The sequence below is a fragment of the Callithrix jacchus genome, chromosome 6 (genome assembly GCF_049354715.1).
Source record: "Callithrix jacchus isolate 240 chromosome 6, calJac240_pri, whole genome shotgun sequence".
Taxonomy (NCBI): domain Eukaryota; kingdom Metazoa; phylum Chordata; class Mammalia; order Primates; family Cebidae; genus Callithrix; species Callithrix jacchus.
In genome coordinates, this window is record NC_133507.1 from 122,835,760 (window position 1) to 122,856,808 (window position 21,049).

Sequence of the window (21,049 nt, forward strand, 5' to 3'; positions counted from 1 at the left end):
GGGTAGGCTATGTAACATTAAATGGTTAAAAATGTATAGCCATAGGCTTCTGCACAATTAGTTGATCTCTAAGCCCCTGTTCTTCATCTGCAAATGGGGATAGTAATAGTACCTACCACATAGGCTAGGACTGAGAAAATGTATGAAATGCTCAGGCATATGGCAAATAATAAATGTGAGCTCTCTTTACCTTTACCTGAAGTATGTATAAGAGAATAAATGAATATAACATTAAAAACTATTTATCATAATTCTGAAAACTCTCCACAGCATGATCTGAACCCAGCTTGGAAGGGTTCAAATCAATAATTCCACATTATCAGCTAGGATAATATACTGAATTGTGTTCCCCCCAATATTCATATGTTGAAGCCCCTGCCCTCTCGGTATGGCTGTATTTAGAGATAGGGCCTTTAAGGAGGTAATTAAGGTTAAATGAGGTCATATGGTTGCAGCCCTCATTTGATAAAACTGGTGGCCTTATAGGAAGAAAACACACCAAATCAATCTCTCTCCCTCTCTCCCACCTCATCTCCCTCTAAGCATGCACAGAGGCAACACCACATGAGCACACCGCAAGAGGGTGGCCGTCTGCAAGCCAGGAAGGGAGGCCTCACCAGAAACCAACCTTGGTGGAACCTTAATCTTAGACTTCAGCCTCCAGAACTGTGAGAAAATAAATATCTGTTGTTTAAATCACTTAGTCTATGGTATCTTATTGTGGAAGCTCAAAGCTAAGCCAGTGGCCTGATCACCCACCAAGACCATAGAGTTCCCAACACCCCTTCCCCTCAAGGGCCATGCCCAAGCTCCCCTTCACAACTCGTAACAGTGGAGCCTGTAACATGACCCTGAGTAAACAAACCAGAAGCAGGCACCCTGGACTTGCCCCCCTCTCCCTCACCTTCTGCTCTTGTCTTCCTGTGTCATATACCTTTTTTGTTTTGGGGGTGACACAGATTGGAACCTTATACTCATAGATCAGCCTTCAAAAGTCATTCTGCAGTTCTCTGGTTTCCCTTTCCAAATTCAAGGATGAAATGTGGGTACTGGTGGCTAAAGGGACTCCTCTTCTTTTCCCTCTCTGGAAGCAGACAGCATCTTGCTTTGTTGCATGCATGCGCGCGCGCGTTGTGTGTGTGTGTGTGTGTGTGTGAGAGAGAGAGAGAGAGAGCACGTCATCAAAATGAGTCATTCAGTTGGTTGGGCATGGAGAAGGGGAAAGACTAGTAACTGAAGGTCCCATTTGTTCCCTAATGCAGGGCCTTTTAGACAGATGGAATCTTGAATCCATACTACACTGTTTGCAACTGACAACTGTTTTTACCTTCTCTGAATGTCAATCTTTTCATCCATAAAATGGGAATAATAATAACAATTTCACTATGATGTTATTGTTAGGTAATGTGTATAACGCAGTTGAAACAAAACATCTCATCAGTTTCACAGTTTTATTGAGTTATTTCCATATGCTGTGCTTAACTCTGGAGATGCACATAAATGTTACTTCCCTTTTCTTTATTCATCTCAGTGTCAGGACAATTATACTTTGCATACATATTTTTAAATGACATATTTTTGCAAATTAAGATGTCAATGACTACCACACCATTAGTTATATAGGAAGAGCTTAATAAATAGCTGAACTGAATTAATGTGAATTTTTTTAACTACAAGAAATTTCTAAAAGACTTTGGAGATAAGAGTTTTTTCCCAAATACTATTTCTTACCTTCTTCCATAGAAATTGCTGAGTACAAGCAAATGATTGAAGCAGGGGAGAAAAAAAGAACACAATATATGTGCTATAGTTTCTCAGATTAATTTAAAATAAGAAATGTACTGTGCAAAAATTATTCTAATTAGTATTCTGGGTTTATTCTCTAGAAATTCAAGGAAGATTTAGAAATAAAATGATAAATGAATACCTCAAAACTGAAACATTTGTGAGCCTTGTAGGAAATGGGGATCTACTTGCTTCTGGTAAACCCCACCCTTTTCCATCCCAGCTAGCTCTACAAGGGTAGCATCCTATGAATTTCTGAATTAACATGCTTAGTTCAGCATATTTTAGGAACCAAAATTTTGAATGGGAGGAAGGAAAGAAGACAGAGAGATGGAGGGAAGAAGGAAGGGAGGGAGGAAGGGAAAGAAAGAGGGAAGACAACTGTAAGTGTACCTTCAGTAAATTTTTTAATAACCATCTGCAAACTAACATCAGTAACACTTGATTAATAAAACTGCCTATTCCTTTGGACTCAGTAGCCTGCCCCTAATATTTTTTGGTGGAGAGGAGGGTATCATAAGATTTAGGCAGAGCAGAAACATACAAAATAATATTAATTGTAGGATCATCTACAATAGTTGAAAAGAAATGATCTTTTTAGTTGTTTAGAAAATAATTATGTCTATCAGAAACATTCCATGAGAGAGGGGACCCTTTAAGTCAGTGGCTCCAACCCTGAGGCTCATGGACCTAGAGATTTGTAAAGATAATAATACAGTGTTGCAAACTATTTTCAGCATGGACTTCTATAAAGTCTGATATAAATCACACAGGCCACACAAGCAAATTAAATCCCAACCAGAAGTTACACTACAGGTAATTATCGGATGCTAATTAGAAACTGTAATTAGCATTTTCATATGCCTTTGATAAATGAAATAGAAAGTTTGGTTTAAAAAAAAAACTTTTTCAAAACATGGAAGAAGTAACTCAAATATCACTATGAAGATTGTGTCATGAAAAATGTTTCTGATAAGATGTTAAGTAGCTGTCAAGCTGACCGAATAGGAACAGCTCTGGTCTGCAGCTCCCAGCAAGATCAATGCAGAAGGCAGGTGATTCCCGTATTTCCAACTGAGGTACCCGACTCATCTCACTGGGACTGATTAGACAATGGGCACAGCCCACAGACAGTGAGCCAAAGCAGGGTGGGGTATTGCCTCACCTGGGAAGCACAAGGGGTCCAGGAACTCCCTCCCTAACCAAGGGAAGCTGTGAGGGACTGTGATGTGAGGAATGGTGCCTCTGGCTGCTTTTCCCACGGTTGTCACAACCTGCAGACCAGTAGATTCCCTGGGGTGCATACACCACCAGGGCCCTGGGTTTCAAGCATAAAACTGGGCAGCCATTTGGGCAGACATCAATCTAGCTGCAGTTTTTTTCATGCCCCAGGGGCACCTGGAACACAAGCAAGAGAGAACCACTCGCTCCCCTGGAAAGGGAGCTAAAGCCAGGAAGCCAAGTGGTCTATCTCAGAGGATCCCACCCACACAGAGTTCAGCAAGCTAAGATCCACTGGCTTGAAATTCTCACTGCCAGCACAGCAGTCTGAAGTTGACCTGGGATGCTCGAGCTTGGTGGAGGGAGGGGCATCCACCATTGCTGAGGCTTGAGTAGGTGGCTTTCCCCTCACAGTGTAAACAAAGCTACCAGGAAGTTTGAACTGGGCAGAGCCCATCACAGCTCAGCAAAGCTGCTGTAGCCAGACTGATTCCTCCTCTCTGGCCAGGGCATCTCTGAAATAAAGGCAACAGCCCCAGTCAGGGGCTTATAAATAAAACTTCCATCTCCCTGGGACAGAGCACCTGGGGGAAGGGGCGGCTGTGGGCACAGCTTCATTACACTTAAATGTTCCTGCTTGCTGGCTCTGAAGAGAGCAGTGGATCTCCCAGCACAGCACTGGAGCTCTGTTAAGGGACAGACTGCCTCCTCAAGTGGGTCCTTGACCCCTGTGCCTCCTGACTGGGAGACACCTCCCAGCAGAGGTGAACAGACACCTCATACAGGAGAGCTCTAGCTAGCATCTGGTGGGTGTTCCTCTGGGACAAAGCTTCCAGAGGAAGGAGCAGGCAGCAATCTTTGCTGTTCTGCAGCTTCATTGGTGATACCCAGGCAAACTCTGGAGTGGACCTCCAGCAAACTCCAGCAAACCTGCAGCAGAGGGGCCTGACAGTTAGAAGGAAAACTAACAAACAGAAAAGAATAGCATCAACATCAACAAAAAGGACATCCACACAAAAACCCCATCTAAAGGTCACCAACATTAAAGATCAAAGGTAGATAAATCCATGAAGAAGAGAAAAAACCAGTGCAAAAAGGCTCACCAGCAAGGGAACAAAACTGGACAGAGACTAAGTTTGACAAATTGACAGAAGCGGGCTTCAAAAGATGGGTAATAACAAACTCTTCTGAGCTAAAGCAGCATGTTCTAACCCAATGCAAGGAAGCTAAGAACTTTGCAAAGAGCTAAGAGGAATTGCTAACTAGAATAACCAGTTTAGAAAAGAACATAAATGACCCAATGGGGCTGAAAAACACAGCATAAAAACTTTGTGAAGCAAACATGAGTATCAATAGCCAAATCGATCAAGCAGAAGAAAGGATATCAAAGATCAACTTAATGAAATAAACCGTGAAGACAAGATTAGAAAATAAAGAATGAAAAGGGAAAAGCCTCCAAGAAATTTGGGACTATGTGAAAAGACCAAACCTACATTTGATTGGTGTACCTGAAAGTGACAGGGAGAATGGAACCAAGTTGAAAAACACACTTCAGGATATCATCCAGGAGAACTTCCCCAACCTAGCAAGGCAGGCCTACATTCCATTTGAGAAAATACAGAGAACACCACAAACATACACCTTGAGAAGAGCAACCCGAAGACACATAATCATCAGATTCACCAAGGTTGAAATGAAGGAAAAAATGTTGAGGGCAGCCAGAGAGAAAGGTCGGGTTACCCACAAAGGGAAGCCCATCAAACTCACAGCAGATCTCTCTGCAGTAACCCTGCAAGCCAGAAGAGAGTAGGGGCCAATATTCAACAATATAAAGAAAAGAAGTTTCAACCCAGAATTTCATATCTAGCCAAACTAAGCTTCATAAGTGAAAGAGAAATAAAATTCTTCATGGACAAGCAACTGCTAAGAGATTTTGTGAGCACCAGGCCTGCCTTACAAGAACACCTAAAGGAAGCACTAAATATGGAAAGGAAAAACCAGTACCAGCTGCTACAAAAACACACCAAATTGTAAAGACCATTGACATTATGAAAAAACAGCATCAACTAATGGGCAAAATAACCAGCTAGTATCATAATGACAGAATCAAATTCACAGATAACAATATTAACCTTAAATGTAAATGGGCTAAATGTTCCAATTAAAAGACACAGACTGGCAAATTAAATAAAGTCAAGATCCATCAGTGTGCTGTATTCAGAGACCCATCTCATGTGAAAATACAAACATAGGCTCAAAATGAGGGATGGAAGAAGATTAACCAAGCAAATGAAGAGCCAAAAAAAGCAGGGGTTGCAATCCCAGTCTCTGATAAAACAGACTTTAAACCAACAAAGATAAAAAAAGAGAGAGAAGGGCATTACATAATGCTAAAGGGATCAATGCAACAAGAAGAGCTAACTATCCTAAATATATATACACCCAATACAGGAGCATTCAGATTCATAAAGCAAGTTCTTAGGAATCTACAGATACTTAGATTCCCACACAATAATAGTGGGAGACTTTAACACCCCACTGTCAATATTAGGCAGATTAATGAGATGGAAAACTAACAAGGATATTCAAGAGTTGAACTCAGCTCTGGACCAAGTGGACCTAATAGACATCTACAGAACTCTCCACCCCAAATCAACAGAATATACATTCTCCTCAGCACCACATCTCACTTATTCTAAAACTGACCACACAATTGAAAGTAAAACACTCATCAGTGAATGCAAAGAACAGAAATCATAACAATCAGTCTCTCAGACCACAGTGCAATCAAATTAGAACTCAGGATTAAGAAACTCACTCCTGATGCCTGATGTAGGCGACAAGGGGATGGAGACTGCAAACCACCATGTCATGTGTGTATCTATGCAACAACCCTGCAGGATGTGCACATGAACCCCAGAGCTTAAAGTACAATTTAAAAAAAAGAAACAGAAAATAATTTTTAAAGAGAAAAAAAGAAACTCACTCAAAACCACACAACTAATTGAAACCGAACAACCTGCTCCTGAATGACTATCAGATAAATAACAAAATTAAGGCAGAAATAAATAAGTTCTTTGAAACCAATGACAACAAAGACACAATGTACCAGAATCTCTGGGACACAGTTACAGCAGCAGTGTTTAGAAGGAAATTTATAGCACAAAATGCCCATAGGAGACAGCAAAAAGATCTAAAATTGACACGCTAACACCACAATTAAAAGAACTAAAGAAGCAAGAGCAAACAAATTCAGAAGCTAGCAGAAGATAAGAAATAACTAAGATCAGAGCAGAACTGAAGGAGATAGAGACATGAACAACCCTTCAAAATGTCAATGAATCCAGGAGCTGGTTTTTTGAGAAGATTATTAAAATAGATAGACAACTAGCCAGACAAAGAAGAAAAGAGAAAAGCATCAAAGAGACACATTAAAAAATAATAAAGGGGATGTTACCACTGATCCCATGGAAATACAAACTATCATTGGAGAATACTAATAACATCTGTATGCAAACCATCTACAAAATCTAGAAGAAATAAATAAATTTTGGACACATGCATGCTCCCGAGACTAAAACAGAAAGAAGATGAATCCCTGAATAGACCAATAACAAGTTCTGAAACTGAGGCAGTAATTAATAGCCTACCAACCAAAAAAAGCCAGGAACAGACGGATTCACAGCTGAATTCTACAAGAGGTACAAAGAGGAGCTGGTACCATTCCTTCTGAAGCTATTCCAAACAATAGAAAAAGAGGGACTCCTCCCTAACTCGTGTTATGAGGCCAGCATCATCCTGATACCAAATTCTGGCAGAGATACAACAAAAAAAGAAAGTTTCAGGCCAGTATTCTTGGTGAACAACGATGTGAAAATCATCAATAAAATACTGGCAGCCGCTTAAACTCAGCAGCCTTTATAAAGCTAATAAGAGATTATCAGGTTAGTGGGAGGAGAGGAGCCTGAATTCTGCTAAGGTGTAGACTGTTATAAGATATGCAATTTCCCTAATAATTTCTGCCAATAACATCACTATTGTAGAACCTAAAATTGGCCTTTTGTGACATCTTTTTAGGTTTTTTGCATGTCTGGCAACTGTGACTCCATCTGGACCCACCAACCAATGGTTCCTGTGACTCCACCCAGAAGCAACTCAGTGCAAGAGGACAGCTTCAACTCCCTATGATTTCATCTCTGATCCAACCAATCAGCAGCAAGCACTCATTGCATAGCACCTCCTTCCTCTCCCAAACTACCCTACCCTAACCTAGGGGGCTTCAAGGAGATTGATTTGAATAGCAACTCCATCTTTCACGTGGCATGCCCAGCCTCACATCAATTGGACCCTTTATTTACTGCAATGCCACAGTCTTTATTTGTGCAGCAAACAGGAAAAACCTGTTGGGCAGTTGCAATACTCACATAGAGTTGATTTGAGGCAGGTGTGAGGCTGGTATGGCTGAGACCACCAGAATTCCCGTTGCTTCCTATGGGGGAAAACAAAAACTGCGAGACAAAACACAAAATACAAAAAGCCGACCCCAGTTAACCCAGGTGAAAACGTCCCAGGACAACCACAAACAGAATGATTCTTAGAATTCTGGTGCCTTCACCCAAGTGAAAAGGGTAATCACTTCTCCAAATACATTGTCAAATACATTTTCCAAACATATAGCCTCTCTCATCTCTTTTTATGCCTCACAGGATCTTTTCAGAACAACAGAGACTAAGAGTGAGAATCTTGCCCATGATCACAGATTTGCACATGGAGTTTCAGTAAATGACCATAGTAAGCTGCCTCTCAGGCATGTTAGCCTGTCTCTGCAGTCTCCTTCAAATTCTCGTGACGTGTTCAGGTTTCCCTCCCAGACTGTTAGAGGCTCTCTACAGTTTCTTTAGATGACTTTGCTCCTTTCTTGATCTCTAGAATCACCCCTGGGCTCCAGGGCAAGGCTTCCCCTTTTCTTGGCACCTGAGACCTCTGTTGACTTGTTCCTCTTCCCTTGGGTCCCCCAGCAATTCCTTTGGGCAGCTTTTCCTTGCCTTGCCTACTTCAAAGCAACTTTCTAAGCAAAGTTTCTCTTCCTTCTTCTTTATTCAACACCGTTTGGAGCAAGAGAAGACCTTGAAGATGCTCCATTCTTTGTATTCCCAGAACTGCAGCATCACCTTCACCTGGGAACTTGTGAGAACTGCAAATCTGTCTCCACCAGAAGGCTTCCAAATTAGAATCTCTATTTTAATAAGAGCCCAGATAAGTCATATCTATGTTACAGGTGAGAAGCTCTAATTTAATCTCTCAAACTTTGGAATGCATCTGAGGTTTTGTTAAAATGCAGATATCAGGGCCTCTGAGATCTCCTGTCTCCAATTCTCTGGAGATAAGGCCAGGGCATCTGCATGTGTAAATCAGACTCTCCATGTGATTCTAATTCACAAGGCAGTTTAAAAAGGGCCAATTTAGTCCACCTTCCTCACTTTAGAAATGAGAAAAACGATCAAGGGTAGTCAAGCAATGTGATGGAGGTTGAACAGTTCGCAGCAGGAGGCATCTATGTCGTAATCTACAAAGTGATGGGCTGGAATTCAAAAGACCTGGATTCCAAGCATGCTTCCCCTCCTTAGGATCTTGGAAAAATCTCCTAACATCTGAAACTTAGTTCCCCACTTATGAAATGGGGCTCAGTGCATTTGAGGGATTGTGAGGACTAAATGATACATGAAACCTTACTGTAAACTCAATTAGCATGGACATGCAGGGCATTCAGATTCATTAATTTTATGAAGAGATAACATATAACATAGTAAAAATCTTAACAGCCTAAAAAGTAGGCCAAATGTGGCTCACGCTTGTAATCCCAGCACTTTGGGAGGCTAAGGCAGGTGGATCATGAGGTCAGGAGATTGAGACCATCCTGGCCAATATGGCAAAACCCTGTCTCTGCTAAAATACAACAAATTATCTGGGTGTGGTGGCGCGCACCTACAGTTCCAACTACTCAAGAGTCTGAGGCAGGGGAATCACTTGAACCCGAGATGCAGAGGTTGCAGTGAGCTGAGATCGAGGACTCCAGCCTGGCAACAGAGCAAGACTTCGTCTCAAAAATAATAATAATAATAAAAATGTAAGGCTTTTTCCCTTCCTTCCACCCAGTTCCTTGTGCATTCTTCCAGAAATATTTTCTGCATAATTAAAGTGCTTTAATTCACAGCACATGCAGGCCTGAAACCAAGATTCTTGATGCCTAGTTATGATGAGCTCTCTAAATATCTGTGTTTCCTGTTTTTCAACCTTCTGTACCTTCCCTTGGCTGCTCCATGGTTAATTTATCCAGTAGTCTGCCCTCTCTCTATCTCTGTCTCTGTGTCTCTCATTCTCTATCAGCTTCCTCACAAGGCTTCATCCTCGCCTTTCTCCTCCAGGAGGTCCTGGTTTTTTATTCTTCTACAATGATATCCTATAAGTCTTCACATATTCCCTTTGGAGGAAACTCGAGAGGAATGGGGCCTCTCACTGGAAAGTCATGTCCACTTGCCAAAAATATTTGCTACTCTGGTACAAACAAACCAACAACATCTAACTCCCCCAATTTATAATATAGACATCCAAACTCCTTTAGATGTGTATTATTTTCCACCCATATGCCCTTTTTGGAGAAGCCTTCCTCCTCACTCTTTCTCAATCTTCTAAACTCAGATGTAAATTTTCTACCTGTTGAAAGTAAAAACAAAAACAAAACCCCCAGCTACTTGCATTCAAATCTGTCACTCTTCTAAAGAGCTCAAAAAGTATTGCATGTGCTCATTCACTATTCCTAAGCACAGTGCTGCTCTTTGTATCATACTCTGAGCACCTGAGGTGCTTGGTGAAGATGCAGATTCCTGGCTCAGTCCATATCTACTGAATCCCCTCAGGGAGGGAAGGGCAGAGCCCAAGAATCCATATTTTTAAAAATACCCAGCTCATTGTTACTCATAGTAAAGTTGGAGAGGTGGGAAGACAGAAAAATTGTAGATATCAAGGACCTCATTTATTGAGGCTCTAAGAAACTGACTTCTCAAAAGCCACATCCGCCTGTACTGGGGACAGGCCTCTTGTGCAGATGTGGTAGTCGGTTTAGTCTCAACACCCTCCCCCAGTCCTCCGATGAGCCTCTTGGTTTTCTGAATGAGATTCAGGAGAACCCAAGGTGCCTTCCATCATTCCATCCCCAACAAGACATTTGTGTAGACTCTGCTATTGATATTTTGCTTCTAAATGAGATTGTTTAATTTCTTATTTTCATATTAGGTTTTCATGTGGCAATGACTCCAAGCAGCATGAGAACTTCCTATCAACCTTTATTTGTGTGCTCCCCCAATAAACTCATAATTGCATTCTGTGTGCTCCTTGCAAGACCCCTACTGGACCCTCCTCACCTATTTCTGACCTGAAACCACGAGTACTAATCTCATTAGGCCTTTATCCCTGCTCATGTCCTTCAGCCCCCTAGTTCAGTTCACCTCTCATCCCTGTGCTTTAATCCCTATAAGACCCCTGCCACCAACCCACGCCTTCTGGAACTCACAGCAAATCTTCACCAAACTTTCTCAGACTTCAGCCTCTTCTTTGAGCCTTTTCTTCTTGTTCTAACTGAAGCCCAACTCTCCCTGCCGTCTGCTTCCCCCGCAACCTTCAAGAGGAGGGGATGTTTCCTTTCCCATTCCCAGTGGAGTGCTGGTGAAACAGCTCCGGGGGAAGGGAGCCCTGACTCAGAGCCTCGGCTGATTTCTGCAGTGCTGATGCTCTCACCATGGCTGATTTCAAGCTACCACCCTGACTTCACTGAATGTGGATGTGTGAAGAGGTGGCTCATGTCAGATGGCTCCAGCACATCACCGTGTGGATGTGCCTTCCTTCCACTGGGCCTGGAGGTGGGGGGTGTGTCCCTGCTTCTCACTGCCATTTCCAGATGATTCTTCTTCCCTAGGAGCCCCAGCTTTGAACATCATCCCACTACTTTTCTGGTAGCCATCGCCAGCTCACGCCTGCTCGCTCCCAGGTCTCAACAGTGTGCTGTCACAGTTCTCAATGATTTTATCACACATACAAATGTCCCTTCCACCACCCTGGCCTCTTGGGTGCTTGATCCCCTCTTTTCCAATGACCTTTCCCTCATCCAACCTCAGCCACTGCCTCCCACTGTCATACCCCAGATCTCATCAGTACCGATACCAGCAATCTCTTTTTCATTTTGACTTCCAGTATCACGTTCTTCTACCAACACCTCCCATCTTCCCAGCCCCAATGCACTGTTGACCTGATAAAGACCTGCGATCCATTGATCTCACTTCCTTCTCACCAATCCTCACCTGCTTCATTTCCTCATCTCCCTCCTAAGCAGCTTACCTGTCACACTCCATCTTATAATCTCTCCCTTGGCCCCCTCTTGATTTGCTGTTAAATCCAACCCTCTGTCTAATCTGGATCCGAACCCTAGAAGCACTTCAAATGTGTGACCTTTAACTTAAGAGCGCACTTAATGCTGATCATGCTATGTTTTACCTAATCTGTTTGCTCTCCAACTCTCACGGAAACTTTTCAAGCTTTCTACTCTCTCTTTCCCAATGTCTCCTTCCCACCCTGCTCTCTGCTTATGGCTTCTCATTTCACTGAGAAAATAACAGGAGAGAACTTCCACAAGTGCCGGACATATGCTCCATCCTCAGCTGTGCCCTGTACTCAGCCTTCCCTCTAGTACCATTGCTATGGATGAGCTGCTTATGATCCTAGGTTAGGCCAAGCCCTCTTCTTGAACACTAAAACTTATCTCCTTCCACCTGCTCAAAGACTGCAACAACAGCAATTCTCTTCTCTTTCTCCCATATCATCAAAATGTTCCCTCTCAGTGGATTACTACGCCATCTAAACATTTCGCTCACACCACTCCACACTCCCCTGTAGCTATTTCTCCATTGTTCTGCTCTGCTTTATCCCAAAATGTCTCAAAGAGTTTCCCATGCTCATTGTCATCCATTTCTTCAAATCCCACCCTGATAAGGAGTTTGGCCCCATTCCTCCACTGAAATTGCTTTTATTAAGATCACTAATGACTGTCATACTGCTAAATCCAATGGTCACTTCTCAGCCTTCTCAGCAGGAGGTAATATAGCTGATGAGGGCCCCATACACTCTTGATTTTCATCCTACCTTATTGGTCCTTCCTTCTCAATATCCTTTACTCGTTCCATTTTTCTTCTTGATCTCTTAACAGTGGCTGCACCTGGGACTGCTTCTTTCTATTTGCATGCCCTCCCTTGGTATCTTGTCAACCCTCAGCAGCATAAGGTGAGGGTATTCGGTTGAAATTTAGTAATTGAGGTCTCAACTCAGCCTTGAAAGATGAATCCTTTTTTGTCTTAGCCTGTGCAAGTTGCTATAATGAAGTACCATAAACTGGATCACTTATAAATGACAGAAATGTATTTGCTCTTAGTTCTGGAAGCAGGGAAGTCCAAGATTGAGAAGCCAGTGGATTCAGTGTCTGGTGAGGGCCCGCTCTGTGCCTCATAGATGGCGCCTGTTAGCTGTGTCCTCACATGGTGGAAGGGGCAAATAAAGTTCCCCAGGCCTCCTTTATAAGGCCACTAATCCCCTTCATGAGGGCAGTGCTCATGACCTAATCACCTCTTAAAGGCCCACCTCTTAATACTATCGCATGTGGGATTAGGTTTCAACATATGAATTTTGGAGGGAAAAGAAACATTCAGGCCATAGCACTTCTTTAGTTTAATTTAGTTTCCTAAGACTTTTCCCTGTTTTCTAGCTGATATGATTATTCTCATCTCCTTGGTAGTTTAAGATGCTTAGGGTTTTATCAATAAGATGACATTTGGATTTATAAACCGGTGTGTGTGTGTTCATTCATCTGCTCGTCTCTCTTGATCTCATCTTAACTGTGGTAACAGAAGCCTGAGAAAAACATTTTGTTTCCTGATGGTTCAGCCCTGAGTCCAGGAGTGATGACGTTCCTTACCTCTTCAGAAGGTGGTTAGAAGGGACAAGTCCAGCACAGGTGGCAGGGTCTGAGATTTTTCGGGCTTGCCACCAGAGGGCATCATTCTGGTCCACAATCTGGAGGATGTCCCCCTTCTGGAAAGGCAATCCAGCGTCCATGCAGGGGATGTCGGGGTCCTCCTGGGGCCAGTACTCAGTCATGGCACGAACGTACACCTGATGGCAGGTGCATATTGGCACTATCAGAAGAACCCTTGCACATGGCTATCATGACTTAAAACCATTTCTCCCACTCCTCCACCTGCTACTCCTAACTTTCCTCTCCACCCTCACCAAAAAAGAGAACTTGCCTCCTGAGCCTAAGTACCATGACAAAAGGTATGTTTGGGAACAGAATCTCTTAGCCTATTGAAGTTTAGGCTCAAATTTTCACCATTTTTGATGTTGCTGCTTTACTTCTTAGTATCCCATCTTTCTTTCTTTCTTTCTTTCTTTCTTTCTTTCTTTCTTTCTTTCTTTCTTACCCAATTTAATGATATTCTGTTATAAGCAGTATCCCATCATCTCATACTGTACTCATTTACCCATTTGCGCTTTTCAGGTTATCAGTATTGAAAAATATCCAACACAGTCTTGAACCCACGTCCAACACAGTACAAAGGATAGGATTATTATGTGTCATATTTAGTTGCTGTTACTTAGGGGATTTACTGTGTGTGAGATTGAAGGCTCGGTAAATTCTTACCATCTTCTGGCTATTCACAGGAGGGTCAGACACTGGAACCACCTTGAACATGATGGTGCCTCGAGACATGGCCTGGAAAATGAGAGGAGAAAGCATGACTGGGGCTCAGTAGACAGAGTTACAGTGGAATGTGTCCAGGTCTAATGGTGACATTGCCCAAGAGCTTTTCAAAGGGCTCTACAGCTAACTGTCACCATTCAGAAATGGAAATTAGGAAGCAATTTACCCTGCATCTGCCCTGCTGTGAGGCTCTGGGGTCACTGGTCTGCTAAAAGCCACGGGTCCGCTCTGTGACTGAGGTGGCTTCTTCCAGGGACCACCCTACCACCACCACCACTGCCACACTGCTAACAGAAACACCCGTCCAGCAAGGTTTTCTTCACATAGTCCCTGGGGAGAAAGGATCTCTGTCTGACCTTCCCTCCTTATACCCTTACTCAGTAAGCATTTCCTGAATGCCTGTTTCTACACCAGATACTCCAGTCTGATGGGGAAGAAGAGGGGCTCCTAGGTTTTCTGGGAGAACTGACAACCTTCCAAACTAATGGCGGAAATAGGGAGCTCTCAGACTGGGGAAGGAAGAATTCCCCTGTTACATGCACTGTGACAGGCATTAAATATCTAGAGATTAAGACCCTGTTTGTACTCAGGAATTTCATAATCCCACTATCCTGGTAACATCACAGCTGGTACCAGGTGGGAGAAGCCATGCATATGGGTGATTTCTAGTACTTCAAGCTTCCTTCGCAGCACCTTCTAGACCACACAGAATCTTGCAGCGGTGGCTCACGAAGTATTTAGGTGCTGGTCTCATAGCACCACTGCTCACCTCAGTCTCTAAGTCACTGCTATGAAATCCCAGCAGGGACCCAGCTTGAGAACCACTGGTCTATCCACGATACCATATAGTGATCAACCCAGACCCCACACCTGGGCTGTGCATGGGGGAGGCAGGAGGGGCATACTGCTATGGTTATTAACAGCTGAACTGCCATTCAGGGAATGGCATGAAGGGCAGGAATAGGAAACTGAGAAAGAGCAAATGCTCACTGATCAGGTTATCAATCCTTAGCTCCAACCACAAGGAACAGTGGCAGGGTCACCAAGGATGTCCCCGTCCCTATATGCTGCCGTCTGGTGACTCCTTTCTTCCCCCAAAGCTGCCCTCAAGGAAGATGTTAAACATTTCAGCTGTAGAAAGTGTTTGTGGGGGAAGGAGTGGTTTTCTCAGGTTCAGACTCTCCTACAAAGTCTCACTCTGTCCACCCCAGGCTCAGTTTCCAACGGAGCAACCCAGGTGATGAGGGAGCTGGGCTGAGGGCCCTGGCAGTCTTCCAGAGGCTGAAGGAAGAAGGAGCAGCTTGGGAAGGGAAATTTCCCAGCCAGGACCAGAACTTCTCGGAGTAGAGGAGGGAGGTCAGCAAGCGACAGGGGTGACAGAAAAGATCTGGGAGCCTGGAGGGAGAAAGCTGCCGAGAGAACTCGAGTCCCTGGCACATCCCAGTGCACACAAACGTGGGCTTGATGGGCCCAGTTCAGCCTTGGCATTTCACCAAGACATAAACAAAAAGGCAAAAATATTTACCAGAATATGGATCACTTGTTCAGGGTTCAGTCCCTCCACTGAAACTCCGTTCACTTCTACCAGTTTGTCTCCAGCATACAGCAACCCTAAGCAGACAGTAACACAAAACAAAGAAAGATACAAAGAAGTCGGATGAAAATAGCAGCAGCTACCCCAACAGCTATTTAACAAACTCACTAACCGAAGCATGTTCTAAAAATGTTTAATTTAATATAAGATAATAATAGAAAACTGGTCATTTCAACTTACACCACCACCAGAAATGTGTGAGCAGTCCATTTTTCTACCTCGTCACCAATACCTGGCATTGACTTATGGAAATATTTTTATTTTTGCTAGCCTGATGTCATAATATAGAACCAGAATACTGGTAAGAAAATAGCACTAAAAACAAAGATGTCAGGGTCATAAGTAAATGACAGATATAAAGGAAATGGGGTGGGTATTCTTTAAAAGAGAAAATGTGGAGAAACTTGGGGTTTAAGCTAAGACTTGAGAACTGTGAGGTAAAACAGTGGAGTTGTCAGATGGTTGAGAGGCGAAGCAGGATGACGTCATGGAACGGAAACCAAGGATGATGAAGAATTGAAGAAAGATATCAATAGCACCAGATGTGGTGAAGAAGTAGAAATAAAACTGACAAGGGGCCGGGTGTGGTGGCTCATGCCTGTAATCCTAGCATTTTGGGAGGCTGAGGTGGGAGATAACTTGAGGCCAGAAGTTGGAGGCCAAACTGGCCAACATGACGAAACCCTGACTCTATTAAAAATACAAAAAAAAAAAAATTATCGTGGGAGTGGTGGTACATGCCTGTAATCCCAGCTCCTTGGGAGACTGAGGCAGGGAAATTGCTTGAACCCAGGAGGTGGAGGTTGCAATGAGCAGTGTGATTGCCCCACTGCACTCCAGCCTAGGTGACAGATTGAGACTCTGTCACAAAAAAAAAAAAAAAAAAAAAAACCTGAGGAGGAAGAAAGGGACAGTGAACTTAGCAACTATGAAATCCTTGCTATTTACAATGAGAATGTTGAGATATAAAGCATGTGCCAGGTTTAGAGGTTCAGGGTACTGAGAATGTACATCAGGTATAGAACCACTCATTGGAGAAGCACAACAATAGCCAGGTGTGGTGGCTCACACCTGTGATCCCAACACTCTGGGAGGCCAAGGCAGGAGGACCGCTTGAGCCCAGGAGGTTGAGACCAGCCTGGGTAACATAGCAAGACCTTATCTCAACAAAAAACTGAAAATTTGGCTGGACATGGTAATGTGCACCAGTGGTCCCAGCTACTGGGAGGGCTGAGGTGGATCACTTGAGCCCAGGAGGTTGAGGCTGCAGTGAGTCATGATTATACCACTGCACTCCAGGCTGAGTGACAGAGTGAGACCCTATCTCAAAAAAAAAAAAAAGTTTTAAAAAGGACAGCAGTGAAAGGATAAAAATCTGGTTAATTGGTAGAAAGTGTGAGTAAAAGACATTTCAAGATGGGGAAGAGCTATGCCTTTCTGAAAGTAGGACAAAGTGCAGAGAAAAAGTTGGAAATAGACCCAGGCAGATCTGGACTTGAATTCTGACTCAAATGGTATAACTTTGAGCAAGTCAGTTTCATCATCTTTTTGAGCCTCAGTTTCCTCATCTATAAAATGACATTATAATACTTACCTTTGAGGTTGCCTTGAGAATGTAAAGTGAGAGACTTTAATGTGGTACCTAGAATGGGAAGGACTCAGTGGAGAGGAGTAACATTTCTCTGGAATATGTTTCTTCTTTCTTTACTGCTCTATCCAAGCAACGGAACTTACTAAAGCCCTGACCCAAGTTAAGAAAGAGGGATCTCTCTGGAAAGAAGCCTGAATAGTCAAGGGTTTCCTGTTTTTCTGGTGACACTTGATCCCTGCTGCTCCAGCTTACCACTCCTCTCCGCCAGCCCACCATGGATGACCCTGGCCACCAAGATGTCCCCTGTCATCTCATGGCGCTTGATGGTGGCTCCCTGAAGAGAGAATAGACGAGATCCCTCTATTACCAAATGTGACCATTTTTCAGGTGGCTTCCCTCAATCAATGCAGCTCTGGTCTTTCAAATGAGGCTATTCATGCCAACCAGGGACAGAGGGGCCACACAGTACCCTGTGGCCTGTCAGCTATAGCATGCCATCAAAAAGGAAAGGCCATTCAACTTTGGATTCCTGTGGTGTCATTCCAACTACATAGACATAAAATAATATTTAGATTCTTCCAAAGATACAGAAACCCCCCTCAATTAAAACCTAATTAGAGAAACTGTTCTTAGGAAATCAAATTAATGCCTTCCTCAGCTTCTCTTTAATACATGAGGAAACAGGCAAATGCATTGGAATTGAGTGAAATACATGCATAGGTCAGAAAGCCAAATATTAAAATAAAACAGATATGTCTTATTTCTCACAAAAATGTCTTATAAATCTCATCTTGCTTTTTACAAAACAAAAACAGCCAAAATTTTTCCTTAGCAAAAACACTACGACATGTAACATATTTGAAACCACAGGCAAGACTAGTGGAGTTTACAGCCGTTATTTTCACTGTATGTGTGATCGCAGGCAAGACTACTGCCCAAGTAACCACAGATATAATTTGGTTCACAGTTAACATAGGCATATCCTAAATAGAAAGATAAAAAGTGATTTCCTTACCAGGGGCTGTTGGTTTTTTACCAAACAAACAATCCTCATTGCTTCCTCACTCTCAGGGATATTGTCTGGCAGTGGAGGGAGAAGGGGTTCAAAATCTTTCTGAGCTATCGTGTCATGGGCACTGAGCAAGGCCTGGGCACAGGGAAAGAAAAGGTGAGCACATGTCACACATGAGTCACACCCTTCTAGAAGACAGTGACATAATACTGTCTAATACACACAACCACAACAAACATCGATACAGCCATGCCAGACACAGCGCAAAGCGTCTTACAGGAATGAATTCAATCTTCACAATAATTCTATGAGGCAGGTACACTAATTGTCCTCAATTTGTAGATAAGGAAATAAGGTGCAGAGAGGTAAAGCCATGCACAACACACTCTTTCATTTCTGCTAAAATGTATTATGACACAACATTCCTATTTCCTGGCAGCCTGTGTAATCTGTGGTGCTCCTATGGAGTTTGAACTACAAAATAACTTTTGTAACAGTTTCCCTAATTAAGGCAGAATGAAGGGCAGTCATCAAAATATCTTGCTGATTTAATTTGTCAGTAACACCCAAGGGTTCATGTGGTCCACAATGAGAAGTTTAGGATATAATCAAAGAGTTTCTTTGACTAGCCCACTAGGTTACGTTTTTCATTCCATGGGGTGGGGAAGCTGTCCTTCTGCAGCCCTGACTGACACTGGTAGACAGAATTTAGCTGGAACGCAGAAAATTCTCTAAGTAGTGTGTGCTGTTGAGGATATTGGATGACTGATGGTTATGTTGTGAACTATAATTTTTGACTACTAAATTTCAGCACTCCAAATGCAAACATTCTCTTAAAGTTCTAATTTATTGATAAGTTGGTCTCAAATCTGTAGGTACCAAGAGATAGGTTTCTGTTCTACAATCAAATGTTCCTCATAAACCCTCTCACACAGACAATCATCATTATACTGTGTATTCCAAATACCTTACAAACATTACCTAAAACTTAAAATAATCCCACTTTGGAAAGGAAGCATGGAGCTATTCCTCTATAACTAGAAGGTTCCCTGTTTGCTACCCAAGATTTTTAGATGGGCAATAGCTTTGTAGAGGAAACAAGGCAGCGTGGAAAGTTCTGGATGCCTCCTCATAAACACAGCAGGCTTGGCTACATGATTGACAACACCGAGCTAGTCACATCTGAGTCCCACATAAATTTAAGTACAATCTGTTGGTCACTCATGTACAGTAATAGAACAACTATTCAGAGAGAACACTTTCCATCACATACATTTCTCCTTCCCAACTTTGTCTATGTGCCAGATGAAGACATCTTTTCTATCTTAGCAGGAACTTGCCTTAAAGTGTGGAGCCTGGAGTGTTTGTCTCAGCTCTTGGATCTCAGAGGAAGAAGGAGTTTCACGTAACAACTCTACTACCTGGTTCATGGAAAAGCATACATTATAAAAATTTTTTAAAAATCTTTATCACCTACTTAACCTCACCCAGGTTCGATAACATATATACTGACTAACATGATATTGACCTTTTAAAAGCTATTATTGGAGCCTTCTTTTTCATCTTTAAAGCCAGAACATACCATCCTTCTTTATTCATTAAAATTGCTACTTTACTATGGCAAATAGAATTCAATATCTGAGATGGATCTAAGCCCAATGCCCCATCCTGGCACATAGGGATGGAGGATGTACCAATTTTGTAATAGCATATGAACCAAGGCACTTTTCCTCCTGTGTCTCTTAAAGCATAATAGCTGTTTGATGATGTCAATGCTTTGCTGGCCTGTGAAGCTACATGAGTTTCTCTAGGAATGTACCTGGGGAACTCAAATAGCTTAATCCCATGGGATGCTCCATTCTTCACATAGAAAATGAGAATAATAATTTCTATTTCAGAGTATCAATTGATTAGCAATTTTAATGATTGTTACAATAAAAGATGCTAAGCAGAAAATAATTCTGATCTCTCTACTGTGGTTTCGGAGTAGATCTGCTTTCAGAGGACATAAGACCTTTCAAGACTTCAGTCAACCCCATTACATGCAGTCAAAGGAAAACAAGCATTTACAAAGCTTTCTCTCCACTCACTGGGATTACAACTGAATAAAATATTATATGTGTGCTTTTCCTGCGGAAAAGCTGAGAACAATTTGAGTTGTTGATTACTGGAATTGAGAGTAGAGTTCTTTCTTTTTTGCTATTTCTCTTAATATGGCTTGGGCAATAAATAATAAAATGGATATTTATTCATTCATTCAACAAATATTTATTGAACACTACTGTGTGCTGGACACTGTTTTAGGTGATGTGAAAACAGCAGTAAACAGGTAGACAAAAATCTCCATTCTCCTGGAGTTTACGTTCTAGGGAGGAAACAGAACAAATGAAATATGTGAGTACAATCATTTTGTTTGATGGTGACAAGTGTTAAGAAAAATAAAGCAGGGAATGTGCCTCGGGAGTGCTAAGAGGAGCATAGTTTTTGATAGGTGACCAGGAAAAGCCTCACCGAAAAGGTGGCATTTGAGTGGAGACTGGAAGGAGATGAGGGACACATCATGTGGATACCTGGGCAGGAGCAGTGCAGATACAGGGAAACTCCCCAGGCAGAAGCTTGTTTTTTTTTTTTTGTTTTTTTGTTTTGTGTGTGTGTGTGTGTGTGTGTGTGTGTGTGTGTGTGTGTGTGAGACAAAGTCTCCCTCTGTTACCCAAACTGGAGTGCAGTGGTACAATCTTAGCTCACTGCAACCTCCACTCCTGGGTTCAGCAATTCTCATGCCTCAGCCTCTGGGATTACAGGCATGCGCCACCAAACCCAGCTAATTCTTTTTGTGTATATGTATTTTTAGTAGAGATGGGGTTTCACTATGATGGCCAGGCTGGTCTTAAACTCCAGGGCTCAAGTGATTCGCCTGCGTCAGGCTCCCAAAATGCTAGGATTATAGGCACGAGCTACCACACCTGGCCTGATGAATTTAAACAACAAGGGGTCAATGTGGCTGGAGCAGAGTGAGTGGGGAAAGCACTGAGTGTGAAGTCA

General features: G+C 42.6%; 1 protein-coding gene across 7 annotated transcripts in view; it reads right to left on the reverse strand.

Moving 5' to 3' along the window:
• MPP4 (MAGUK p55 scaffold protein 4) overlaps window positions 1-21,049 on the reverse strand; it is a 53,343-nt gene that overhangs the window by 21,130 nt on the left and 11,164 nt on the right. For 6 of the 7 annotated variants that reach the window (XM_078328177.1, XM_078328176.1, XM_054257788.2 and 3 more), the window contains 8 exons: window positions 19,348-19,428; window positions 18,011-18,142; window positions 17,248-17,329; window positions 15,336-15,421; window positions 13,751-13,822; window positions 13,025-13,221; window positions 7,431-7,495; window positions 1,732-1,749 (listed from right to left, as the gene is read on the reverse strand). In XM_078328177.1, the coding sequence (XP_078184303.1) occupies window positions 1,732-1,749; window positions 7,431-7,495; window positions 13,025-13,221; window positions 13,751-13,822; window positions 15,336-15,421; window positions 17,248-17,329; window positions 18,011-18,142; window positions 19,348-19,428 (733 nt within the window). The remainder of the gene's footprint in view (window positions 1-1,731; window positions 1,750-7,430; window positions 7,496-13,024; window positions 13,222-13,750; window positions 13,823-15,335; window positions 15,422-17,247; window positions 17,330-18,010; window positions 18,143-19,347; window positions 19,429-21,049) is intronic. The other variant, XM_054257790.2, reaches the window with a different exon arrangement.